Source organism: Oncorhynchus mykiss, chromosome 10 (genome assembly GCF_013265735.2).
Source record: "Oncorhynchus mykiss isolate Arlee chromosome 10, USDA_OmykA_1.1, whole genome shotgun sequence".
NCBI lineage: Eukaryota > Metazoa > Chordata > Actinopteri > Salmoniformes > Salmonidae > Oncorhynchus > Oncorhynchus mykiss.
Genome location: NC_048574.1, coordinates 81,402,761 through 81,416,192, shown reverse-complemented (window position 1 = coordinate 81,416,192; position 13,432 = coordinate 81,402,761). Strand labels below are relative to the sequence as shown.

The 13,432-nt window shown below is 43.8% G+C and overlaps 2 protein-coding genes across 2 annotated transcripts; both read left to right on the top strand.

The window, feature by feature from the left end:
- Positions 1-447: 447 nt before the first annotated feature.
- On the top strand, positions 448-8,460 carry LOC110528616 (ribonuclease inhibitor; the record flags this gene model as incomplete). The annotated part of the gene is made up of 8 exons (XM_036989405.1): positions 448-644; positions 2,409-2,582; positions 2,662-2,835; positions 3,279-3,452; positions 3,995-4,041; positions 4,178-4,739; positions 7,150-7,200; positions 8,442-8,460. Coding segments are annotated over 8 exons (1,398 nt in total), but the record flags the coding sequence as incomplete, so codon positions are not given.
- A 76-nt stretch (positions 8,461-8,536) lies between these two features.
- LOC118936812 (NACHT, LRR and PYD domains-containing protein 1 homolog) lies at positions 8,537-13,134 on the top strand. Its single transcript, XM_036934179.1, has 8 exons — positions 8,537-9,101; positions 9,234-9,448; positions 9,633-9,889; positions 10,789-10,923; positions 11,055-11,187; positions 11,289-11,318; positions 12,458-12,740; positions 13,071-13,134. The coding sequence occupies exons 1-8, from the start codon at positions 8,953-8,955 to the stop codon at positions 13,075-13,077; spliced, it is 1,209 nt and encodes a 402-aa protein (XP_036790074.1). The 5' UTR covers positions 8,537-8,952; the 3' UTR covers positions 13,078-13,134.
- The last annotated feature ends 298 nt before the right edge of the window (positions 13,135-13,432 follow it).

Genomic DNA, 13,432 nt, shown 5'->3' with positions numbered 1-13,432 from the left:
AACATGAATTTCTTTCAACTAAATATGCAGGTTTAAAAAATATATATACTTCTGTGTATTGATTAAGAATGGCATTGATGTTTATGGTACATTTGTGCAACGATTGTGCTTTTTTCGGCAATGCGCTTTTGTTAAATCATCAGCCGTTTGGGGAAGTAGGCTGTGATTCAATGATAAATTATAAGGCACCGCATTGATTATATGCAACGCCTAACCTAGTAATATCATCAACCATGTGTAGTTTGTTTTTTATAAGGTAAGTTTAATGCTAGCTAGCAACTTACCTTGGCTCCTTGCAGCAACAAGGTCCTTTTGATGCTGCACTTGTGTAACAGGTGGTCAGCCTGCCACGCGGTCTCCTCATGGATTGCAATTTAATCGGCCATAATCGGCATCCAAAAATGCTGATTACTGATTATGAAAACTTAATTAATCGGCCAACCTCTAATCGACATATCTCCTCTCTCCAGACTGGTTGACTGTAAAATCACACATGAATCCTGTGAGACTCTGGCCTCAGCTCTGCAGACACCAAACTCCCCCCTGAGAGAACTGGACCTCAGCTACAATGACCTGGGAGACAGAGGAGTGGAGCTGCTCTGTGTTGGACTAACCAGTCCACTCTGCAACATACAGACACTAGTGTGAGTTCAATATCTCAAATCAAATCAAATGCATTTGTCACAAACACATGGTTAGCAGATGTTAATGCGAGTGTAGCGAAATGCTTGTGCTTCTAGTTCCGACAATGCAGTAATAACCAATTAATAATCTAACCTAACAATTCCAGAACTACTACCTTATACACACAAGTGTAAAGGGATAAAGAATATGTACATAAAGATATATGAATGAGTGATGGTACAGAACGGCATAGGCAAGATGCAGTAGATGGTATCGAGTACAGTATGTACAAATGAGATGAGTAATGTAGGGTATGTAAACAAAGTGGCATAGTTAAAGTGGCTAGTGATACATGTATTACATAAAGATGCAGTAGATGATATAGAGTCCAGTATATACGTATGCATATGAGATGAATAATGTAGGGTATGTAAACATTATATTAAGTAGCATTGTTTAAAGTGGCTAGTGATATATATTTTACATCAATTTCCATAAATTCCCATTATTAAAGTGGCTGGAGTTGAGTCAGTGTGTTGGCAGCAGCCACTCAATGTTAGTGGTGGCTGTTTAACAGTCTGATGGCCTTGAGATAGAAGCTGTTTTTCAGTCTCTCGGTCCCTGCTTTGATGCACCTGTACTGACCTCGCCTTCTGGATGATAGCGGGGTGAACAGGCAGTGGCTCGGGTGGTTGTTGTCCTTGATGATCTTAATGGCCTTTCTGTGACATCGGGTTGTGTAGGTGTCCTGGAGGGCCGGTAGTTTGCCCCCGGTGATGCGTTGTGCAGACCTCACTACCCTCTGGAGAGCCTTACGGTTGTGGGCGGAGCAGTTGCCGTACCAGGCGGTGATACAGCCCGACAGGATGCTCTTGATTGTGCATCTGTAGAAGTTTGTGAGTGCTTTTGGTGACAAGCCAAATTTCTTCAGCCTCCTGAGGTTGAAGAGGCGCTGCTACGCCTTCTTCACGACGCTGTCTGTGTGGGTGGACCAATTCAGTTTGTCCATGATGTGTACGCCGAGGAACTTAACTTACTACCCTCTCCAATACTGTCCCATTGATGTGGATAGGGGGGTGTTCCCTCTGCTGTTTCCTGGAGTCCACAATCATCTCCTTTGTTTTGTTGACATTGAGTGTGAGGTTATTGGGGAGATGTTGTTGCCTACCCTCACCACCTGGGATCGGCCCGTCAGGAAGTCCAGTACCGAGTTGCACAGGGCGGGGTCGAGACCCAGGGTCTCGAGCTTGATGACGAGTTTGGAGGGTACTATGGTGTTAAATGCTGAGCTGTAGTCGATGAACAGCATTCTCACATAGGTATTCCTCTTGTCCAGATGGGTTAGGGCAGTGTGCAGTGTGCAGTGTGGTTGCGATTGCGTCGTCTGTGGACCTATTTGGGCGGTAAGCAAATTGAAGTGGGTCAACGGTGTCAGGTAGGGTGGAGGTGATATGGTCCTTGACTAGTCTCTCAAAGCACTTCATGATGACGGAAGTGAGTGCTACGGGGCGGTAGTCGTTTAGCTCAGTTACCTTAGCTTTCTTGGGAACAGGGAGAATGGTGGCCCTCTTGAAGCATGTGGGAACAGCAGACTGGGATAAGGATTGATTGAATATGTCCGTAATCTTCAGTATCCACTGTGTGTTTATATATTTTGTATATAGTAAGTATGTGTATGTTTTTAACATTGTTTAATAATTTCCTTCTGTTATTGTCTTAATGAATAACATTATTCTTAAATCTTTGCATATTTAACAGTGTATCAACATATCTCCTCTCTCCAGACTGGTTGACTGTAAAATCACACATGAATCCTGTGAGACTCTGACCTCTGCTCTGCAGACACCAAACTCCCCCCTGAGAGAACTGGACCTCAGCTACAATGACCTGGGAGACAGAGGAGTGAAGCTTCTCTGTGTTGGACTAACCAGTCCACTCTGCAACATACAGACACTAGTGTGAGTTAAATATCTTCAGTATGAGTTATTATGTGGATGTTTTAAACATGTGTTAATCATGTGCTCTTCTGCCCTCTAGTCTAGGTCAGTGTGGTCTGACAGAGGGTTGCTGTTCAGATCTGGCCTCAGTCCTGAGTTCACCCAACTCACAACTGAAACAACTGGAGCTGAGAGACAATGACCTGCAGGACTCAGGAGTTACACTGCTGTCTGCTGGACTGGAGGATCCAGACTGTAAACTACACACATTGGGGTAAGTACAGCTGTTTCAGTCAGGTCGGTAATGAGCTGAGTTACACTGCTGTCTGCTGGACTGGAGGATCCAGACTGTAAACTACACACACTGGGGTAAGTACAGCTGTTACAGTCAGGTTGGTACTGAGCTGAGTTACACTGCTGTCTGCTGGACTGGAGGATCCAGACTGTAAACTACACACACTGGCGTAAGTACAGCTGTTACAGTCAGGTCGGTACTGAGCTGAGTTACACTGCTGTCTGCTGGACTGGAGGATCCAGACTGTAAACTACACACACTGGGGTAAGTACAGCTGTTACATTCAGGTCGGTACTGAGCTGAGTTAAACAAATAATCTAATATTTCATCACAATGTTTGTGTCATGGACAAATGTATGGGTGTCCTACAAGATGATTGACACCAGTACATCAACCTAGACCGCTGTTGTGTCTCTCTGTAGGCTGTCTGGCTGTCTGGTCACAGAGGAGGGCTGTGCTGCTCTGTCTTCAGCTCTGAGGTCAAACCCCTCCCACCTGAAAGAGCTGGACCTGAGCTACAATCACCCAGGAGTCTCTGCAGGGGGACTGCTTTCAGCTGCTCTGGTGGATCCCACATATAAGCTGATGAAGCTGAAGTAAGTCAGAATAGATGTCCTAATAGTGTGAGCAGCGGTTGTGTCATATGTAGTGTAGTAGGGTCAGTAACATGAGGGCATGATAGTAGAATTAAGGGGAAGTTTACTCAGCAGGCTGAGCACTCCAACACAGCATACATCATCACCACATGAATACTCTTCTTCTGCATCTCTGATATCCTGTTGGAATTGTACTCTGTTCTGTATGCAGTAGGTAGGATAGAATACCTGTATGTCTCTGTTCTGTATGCAGTAGGTAGGATAGAATACCTGTATGTCTCTAGTAATGAATTGTACTCCGTTCTGTATGCAGTAGGTAGAATACTATACCTGTATGTCTCTAGTAATGAACTGTACTCTGTTCTGTATGCAGTAGGTAGGATAGAATACCTGTATGTCTCTAGTAATGAACTGTACTCCGTTCTGTATGCAGCAGGTAGGATAGTAATGAACTGGGATAGTGCACCAGAACACAACAATATGGTTTAAATGTTGACTGCTTTATTAGGTCTTTGTCAGTCAATAACCTGTTTCTCCTACAGTGTGGATCATGGTGGAGAGTGCAGGCTGAAATCAGGGCCGAGGAAATGTAAGTCTCTTCAATCCTAATTAACTGAATACTCAGAACTATAGTAACATAGTAACTAATCAATACTTGTTCTGTACCTACAAAACAACATTTTATATGAAGATGTGGTTTGATTAAACTCTCCGTTTGTCAACAGATGCCTGTAATCTCACCCTGGACCCAAATACAGCACACCCAAACCTGATACTGTCTGAGGGGAACAGGAAGGTGACACAGGTGGTGGAGGACCAGCATTATGAAGACCATCCAGACAGATTGGATCATCCCCAAGTTCTCTGCAGAGAAGGCTTATCTGGAGGTCGTTATTACTGGGAGGTGGAGAGGGATGGTGACGGGACTTTCATTGGTGTGGCGTACAAAGGAATGAAGAGGAAGGGAGGGAAGATTGACCGTAGGATTGGACTCAATAGGAAGTCCTGGTGTTTAGTCTGCTATGATAGTGCTTATAACTTTTACCATAATGGAGTCATCAGATACAGTCGACCAGATACTTGTCCTGATTCTGACAGAGTTGGAGTGTATCTGGACTGGCCAGCTGGTACTTTGTCCTTCTATAGTGTGTCCTCCTCTGGTACACTGACACACCTTCACACAGAACACACCACATTCACTGAACCCCTCTATCCTGGGTTTATAATGTACTCCTCCGACTACACCTCATTGACCCTGTGTCCGATAGATGACCAACACATTCAGAGGTGAGTCATAGCGATGATTTATCATTTGTTTTCCTCTGGAATCATTCCTACAATTAGATTAGTAGTAGTGGTGTGTATTAATGTGTTCTGTTGGACCTACAGACAGTTAGATTAGTAGTAGTGGTGTGTTTTAATGGGTTCTGTTGGACCTACAGACAGTTAGATTAGTAGTAGTGGTGTGTTGGGTTCTGTTGGACCTACAGACAGTTAGATTAGTAGTAGTGGTGTGTTTTAATGTGTTCTGTTGGACCTACAGACAGTTAGCTTAGTAGTAGTGGTGTGTTTTAATGTGTTCTGTTGGACCTACAGACAGTTAGATTAGTAGTAGTGGTGTGTATTAATGTGTTAGTAGATTCATGTCCTCTATTTAATTTCAGTCTGTTAAACATCCCCTCTGTAAAGTCATTCTCTCTCTAACCACTACCTGGTACCTGGTGACATCACATCTCTAGGGGGAATGTAACTCATGATACCTGGTGACGTCACATCTCTAGGGGGGAATGTAACTCATGATACCTGGTGACATCACATCTCTAGCGGGAATGTAACTCATGATACCTGGTGACGTCACATCTCTAGGGGGGAATGTAACTCATGATACCTGTTGACATCATCTCTAGGGGGGAATGTAACTCATGATACCTGGTGACTTCATCTCTAGGGGGGAATGTAACTCATGATACCTGGTGACATCATCTCTAGGGGGGAATGTAACTCATGATACCTGGTGACATCATCTCTAGGGGGGAATGTAACTCATGATACCTGGTGACGTCACATCTCTAGGGGGGAATGTAACTCATGATACCTGTTGACATCATCTCTAGGGGGGAATGTAACTCATGATACCTGGTGACGTCACATCTCTAGGGGGGAATGTAACTCATGATACCTGGTGACATCACATCTCTAGGGGGGAATGTAACTCATGATACCTGGTGACTTCATCTCTAGGGGGGTATGCAACTCATGATACCTGGTGACTTCACATCTCTAGGGGGGAATGTAACTCATGATACCTAGTGACTTCACATCTCTAGTGGGGAATGTAACTCATGATACCTGGTGACATCACATCTCTAGGGGGGTATGTAACTCATGATACCTGGTGACATCACATCTCTAGGGGGGTATGTAACTCATGATACCTGGTGACTTCATCTCTAGGGGGGGTATGTAACTCATAATACCTGGTGACTTCATCTCTAGGGGGGTATGTTACTCATGATACCTGGTGACGTCACATCTCTAGGGGGTATGTAACTCATGATACCTAGTGACTTCACATCTCTAAGGGGGTATGTAACTCATGATACCTGGTGACTTCACATCTCTAGGGGGGAATGTAACTCATGATACCTGGTGACTTCACAACTCTAGGGGGGTATTTAACTCATGATACCTGGTGACATCACATCTCTAGGGGGGTTATGTAACTCATGATACCTGGTGACTTCATCTCTAGGGGGGGTATGTAACTCATGATACCTGGTGACTTCATCTCTAGGGGGAATGTAACTCATGATACCTAGTGACTTTATCTCTAGGGGTGAATGTAACTCATGATACCTGGTGACTTCACATCTATAGGGGGGTATGTAACTCATGATACCTGGTGACTTCATCTCTAGGGGGGAATGTAACTCATGATACCTGGTGACATCATCTCTAGGGGGTATATTACTCATGATACCTGGTGACTTCACATCTCTAGGGAGGGGGGGTATGTAACTCATGATACCTGGTGACTTCATCTCTAGGGGGTTATGTAACTCATGATACCTGGTGACTTCATCTCTAGGGGGGAATGTAACTTATGATACCTTGTGACGTCACATCTCTAGGGGGTATGTAACTCATGATACCTGGTGACGTCACATCTCTAGTGGGGAATGTAACTCATGATACCTAGTGACTTCACATCTCTAAGGGGGTATGTAACTCATGATACCTGGTGACTTCACATCTCTAGGGGGGAATGTAACTCATGATACCTAGTGACTTCACATCTCTAGGGGGGAATGTAACTCATGATACCTGGTGACTTCATCTCTAGGGGGGAATGTAACTCATGATACCTAGTGACTTCACATCTCTAGGGGGGAATGTAACTCATGATACCTGGTGACTTCACATCTCTAGGGGGGAATGTAACTCATGATACCTGGTGACTTCACCTCACTAAGGGCTATGCAATGTCACCTGTAATGTCACCATTAGTATTGACTTCATGGAAGTTGACATAGTGGGTTATGTCACATTTAGGCAATGCACCCTACATAGGGAGCTAGTCTGTCACCCTTTATACATACTTTGTACTGCTTATGAAGACTGTATGTATGCTATATAAAGCCTGTGTAAGTTGCATTTAGTTTAATCACAGTCTATCCTTCTGCTTTACCAACACCAGAGACCATGGTGGAGAGAGTTGGATCAAACCTGGACCTGAGGACACCAGAGACCACGGTGGAGAGAGTTGGATCAAACCTGGACCTGAGGACACCAGAGACCATGGTGGAGAGAGTTGGATCAAACCTGGACCTGAGGACACCAGAGACCATGGTGGAGAGAGTTGGATCAAGCCTGAACCTGAAGACACCAGAGACCATGGTGGAGAGAGTTGTATCAAGCCTGGACCTGAGGACACCAGAGACCATGGTGGAGAGTGTTGGATCAAGTCTGGACCTGAGGACACCAGAGACCATGGTGGAGAGAGTTGTATCAAGCCTGGACCTGAGGACACCAGAGACCATGGTGGAGAGAGTTGGATCAAGCCTGAACCTGTAGACACCAGAGACCATGGTGGAGAGTGTTGGATCAAGCCTGGACCTGAGGACACCAGAGACCATGGTGGAGAGAGTTGTATCAAGCCTGGACCTGAGGACACCAGAGACCATGGTGGAGAGAGTTGTATCAAGCCTGGACCTGAGGACACCAGAGACCATGGTGGAGAGTGTTGGATCAAGCCTGGACCTGAGGACACCAGAGACCATGGTGGAGAGAGTTGTATCAAGCCTGGACCTGAGGACACCAGAGACCATGGTGGAGAGTGTTGGATCAAGCCTGGACCTGAGAAATGTGAGTGTTATCTGATAATTGTTTATGACTCAAAATATTTTTAAAGCGTTCATTACAGTTGATTCCCAGGCAAGGAACACAGTCATGATCTATTTGGTCCCCAAAAAATTAAAGGTAGAGTCAGCGATATGACGTAGATGCACAAAGTAAATCGCATAGTGGGTCAATTTTCTACAACAACTAAGAGCGTTGTAACACGATGCTAAACTTCTCTGCTGTTTTGGTCCCGTGGCTACCACACCGTAAGAGAGTGAAGAGAACCCACGCACATGGGCAGATACTGTGTGTGACTGTGTGAGAGAGAAGTCAGGCATCTTGCTCATCACAATATCTGTGGTGCTGCTCGTACATCATCATTTAGCTGACTCTACCTTTAAGCTCTCATCCTAGAATCTACCAGAAATCAGACCCCCAACATCTACAAAACACGGACCAGAACGATGTTGTTTCCTGCTTCCACAAACATTAATTAATATAACACTTATGTCAGATTATGGTCTGCTAATGAGTGTACATGCTGAGACTGTTGCTTAGTTTTATTCATTTTATTACAAGTCTATTTAATAATTATTAATTCATTATTACATGAGATTGTCCGTTTTAAATAACTAATTTTTCCTTCAGGGATTCCTCAGAGCTGTAAGACTTGTGACCATGTTGAGGTAAGTCATAATGTCAATTCTTACTTTTACATACCTGCAGGAGTCAGGCACAGTCTCAAAGCCAGGTGTGTACTGACCAACCATTCATACTGGGATATAGACAGTCCTGTGTTCTGCTTTAGTAATATAAACACAGACTCTAAGCCAGGTGTGTACTGACCAACCATTCATACTGGGATATAGACAGTCCTGTGTTCTGCTTTAGTAATATTAACACAGTCTCAAAGCCAGGTGTGTACTGACCAACCATTCATACTTGGATATAGACAGTCCTGTGTTCTGCTTGGAGGCATGCAGGACTTTAGCTGTTGTCATATTTTGTCATTAGACATTTTAATTGATAAATCCCCAGCATTCCATGTAACATTGAATAAATATATTTGATGAGTTACTTTGGTAATGGGCCAGTTTCCCAGACACATTAAGTCTAGTCCTGGACCTTAAAGAACTTTCTATTGAAACTTCCATTGAGCATGCTTTTTAGTCCAGCACTAGACTCAATCTGTGTCCAGGAAACAGGCCCCATATGTATTACTGACATGCTTGTCCTTGTTCAGGACTCCACACACTGGCTTCAGATTGAACCCTTGACTTCCACTGTCCAGGGAGTGACGATGTTCAGGTAAAATAACTACTTGTAACATTTCATTCCACCTGCTAGTGTATTTCCCCATTACCTTTGGGAATAGTCTTCTAATCCAACCTCTCCATTTGATGATTGACCCTCTCTACCATATCTTGTTGTTGCTCTCAGACACAGGACACCCAAAGGGAGTTATGAGTGCACAGTGTCTGGGCTCCGCTGGCTGTGTGAGAGAGATGTCATTCTGAAGTATCACTTCAGGAACTGGGAACCCTACAGTCAACTTCTGAAAGACATGCAGTACACACAAGGTGGTCCATTGCTGGACATCACTATGGAGTTAGGTGAACTGGAGGAAGTTCATCTGCCACACTTTGTCTGTTTAGGTAAAACCATATAGAAATAGTATTCAGAAAGTCATTTCCATGTAACTGAGTTTCACTTCCTGAATGAATTAACTATTCTGGGAGTTTGAGTTTACTGTGATCTGGTACTGCATATTCTGTGTGTTTTAGTTGGATGAATAATACAATATTTGTCTTTCTGTCTTCTTTGTATTGTGTTGTTCAGGGACCAACCCTTCCCTGAGGAATGAGATGAAGATTCTTCATGTAGAGGAACATGGAGTGTCTTTAGAGGAAGTGCATGAGGTCACCAGATTCCATGTTAAGATTCTCCATCCCAAGTTCTCAGCTATCTCTGTTATATGGAAATCACTGTCTCGTAAGAAAGATGTCCACTGTGACGTGGTCCTCTACATGGCAGTAAAAAAGTCAACAGTCATTTCAAGGCTGTACCTGCTCCTCAGAAACTCCAGTCAGAAAGAGGTGAGGCACTATCACTGAAGTGACAACAGTATGTTGAAACTTACTGAAGGAAAGATGATAGTTTGTTGAAAATCTCTAGATTACAACGACAACATGCAGCTCTGTGAGAAATATTTTTCTGTCTCATTCATTTGAAGAGCCAGTAGACGGCACTCTTCCCTCTGGTCGAGGGAGAAACCAATGCCCGGGGCAGTGAATGGGACATTGCCCTGAGTAGGGCGCTGTCTTTCAGATGGCATGTTAAACGGGTGGCCTCTCCATGGTCACTGAAGATCCCATGGCACTTATCGTAAGAGTAGGGATGTTAACCCCAGTTTCCTGACTCTCCATGGTCACTGAAGATCCCATGGCACTTATCGTAAGAGTAGGGATGTTAACCCCAGTTTCCTGACTCTCCATGGTCACTGAAGATCCCATGGCACTTATCGTAAGAGTGAGGATGTTAACCCCGGGGTCCTGACTCTCCATGGTCACTGAAGATCCCATGGCACTTATCGTAAGAGTGGGAATGTTAACCCCGGGGTCCTGACTCTCCATGGTCACTGAAGATCCCATGGCACTTATCGTAAGAGTGGGGATGTTAACCCCGGTGTCCTGGCTAAACTCCCAATCTGACCCTCATACCATCATGGCTACCTAATCATCCCCAGCTTCCAATTGGCTCATTTTCCCCCTCTCCTCTCCCCTGTAACTCTTCTCCAGGTCGTTGCTGTAAAAGAGAATCTCCTCTCAGTCAACTTACCTGGTACACCTTTAAAATAATATCCTGGTAAAATAGGGATCGCAAAAGCATACACATTTTTTGTTGTTGACAAAAATGGATTGCTCAGTGAGCTGCATGTTGTGTGAATTACGAGACTACATTGTTCTGACTGACTACTACATTGCTCATTTTGTAGGCTGTTCAGGAACGGGAGAAAAATCAGGTGTCCAAAGGATTTTCAGAATTCGTCCTGTCAAGTCCAAACGGGTCCTTAAAGCTGAACAGTTGGTTTGCGTTCAAGAATCCCCGCTCCACGTCCATCAATCCAGAGGTGTAGTTTTATCAGGCTGAGGACATGAATCTGTCATATTGTATATGAATAACTGGAATATCATTCTATTTCACTATTTCTCTCTCTGTCTGTCTGTTGTCTCAATCGTTGCACCATATGGCCTCCTACAGAAGATTCAGCTGTTACCTGCAGACACCACACCAAGCTGTTGTCAGATGATAATGGGAAACACAGGGGTGGACATTGAGATGGAGTTAATCGGGGATGATGAGAGGACAGTATGGAAATCAGTGGTATCAAAAGGTAAGAAATACTAGACATGAACAGTATGTCAATCATCAATGTCCTTTTCTAAAAGATGCTATTAAAATGTTTTATGATATTTTCGATTGTTTGTTTTTCAGATGTGTACAGCAACGACTCTCATCCACCATGTAGGTTTGTTTTTGTGGACGAGGTTTATAAAATGGGTTATAGAGCCAACATCTCTTCAAGTTGGGATGAAGGACACTGATGAAGGTCTTCATGAGTCGTGTTCAGTGGGGTGATGAAGGTCTTCATGAGTCGTGTTCAGTGGGGTGATGAAGGTCTTCATGAGTCGTGTTCAGTGGGGTGATGAAGGTCTTCATGAGTCGTGTTCAGTGGTGTGATGAAGGTCTTCATGAGTCGTGTTCAGTGGGGTGATGAAGGTCTTCATGAGTCATGTTCAGTGGGGTGATGAAGGTCTTCATGAGTCATGTTCAGTGGGGTGATGAAGGTCTTCATGAGTCGTGTTCAGTGGGGTGATGAAGGTCTTCATGAGTCGTGTTCAGTGGGGTGATGAAGGTCTTCATGAGTCGTGTTCAGTGGGGTGATGAAGGTCTTCATGAGTCGTGTTCAGTGGGGTGATGAAGGTCTTCATGAGTCGTGTTCAGTGGGGTGATGAAGGTCTTCATGAGTCATGTTCAGTGGGGTGATGAAGGTCTTCATGAGTCATGTTCAGTGGGGTGATGAAGGTGTAATGATATAAATACTTACAAAGGCACTGTATATGAGGCCTTGTCTTTGTAGAAAGTTGAATCTGTGCTTGAAATGTGATACTTGATTGAGGGACCTTCCAGATGTTGTATGTATGGGGGACAGGTCCAATTTGACATTACAGAGTATTTTCAGTCGACTTAACATTACAATTAAATCCATCTTAATCCCACTATGTAACACAATAGAGATATCCAAGGGGTATGAACACTTTTGCCAGGCTCTGTATGTTATGTAGAATAGACAATCGTGTCAGCCAGGGTAGGTGTCAATTCCAAATAAATCAGTCAATTCAGGAAGTGAACTGAAATTCCAATTCAATAACTGGAAAAGGGCATCTACTTTTTACTGTCAGTGACTTCTCAATAAACCCAATAGGAATTTCATTTTTATTTTTTGACTGACTTCAATTGGAATTGCCTACAACCCTGGAGTCAGCTCTGTTCAAGAAATGACTATCAGAGGAATGGTAACCGGAGAGACTGCAAGATGTAGAAACAGCTGCTGTTAACCCTAAAACCATATTAATTTAATTGACCCCCCCCCCCCCCTTCAGCATTAATACTCCTTGGGATTCCTGCTGAGGAGTTTCTTCAGAAACACAGGGCTGAACTCATTCAGGGAGTCAAAAACCCAAAGCCAATAGCAGATGTTCTGCGGTCAAAGTACATGATTGGTGATGAAGAGTACTCCAGAATAACATCTGAAACAACTGAACAGGAGCGAATGAGAGAACTACTGAACGCAGTCCTCCCTAAAGGACCAGAAGTGATGGGAGCTTGTCTCAAAGCTCTCAGTGAACATGAACACCATCTTGTTAAGTACTTGAGTGAATCTAGGTAAGACCGGTTTCTTTTCTCCCTCCCTTGAATATGTGGAATGATTAAATATAGGTAAAATAAAAACATAGCTACTCAGATCAAAGAGAGTCTTTTTCAGAATGGAACCATGTTTTTGTGTTGCTGCCTGTAATAAATGTGTCTTATTATAGTTCTATCATAGGACCATCATCACATCATTATCTCAGGTGTATCATAGGACCATCATCACATCATTATCTCAGGTGTATCATAGGACCATCTCATCATTATCTCAGGTGTATCTCACTCCTTCTTCTCCATACGTTTCTGATCTCCCTCTTCCCTTCTCCTCCATCCTCTGTCTTGTAGCACCTAATCTGAAGATGCTGAGGCCTGTCTCCTAGTCTGTGGACAAAGACACTTCTCCACCTAATCTGAATATGCTGAGGCCTGTCTCCTAGTCTGTGGACAAAGACACTTCTCCACCTAATCTGAAGATACTGAGGCCTGTCTCCTAGTCTGTGGACAAAGACACTTCTCCACCTAATCTGAAGATACTGAGGCCTGTCTCCTAGTCTGTGGACAAAGACACTTAAATGATTTTAAGGGAAATGTTTGTTTGTGCTATTAATTTAACAAATGTCTGTGTTTTATTCATGTGCTGTTCTGTAAACTAATTTCTGTGTTCATGCAAGTGGCTGACTGTACAAATCCTCACTATCAGTCGCTGT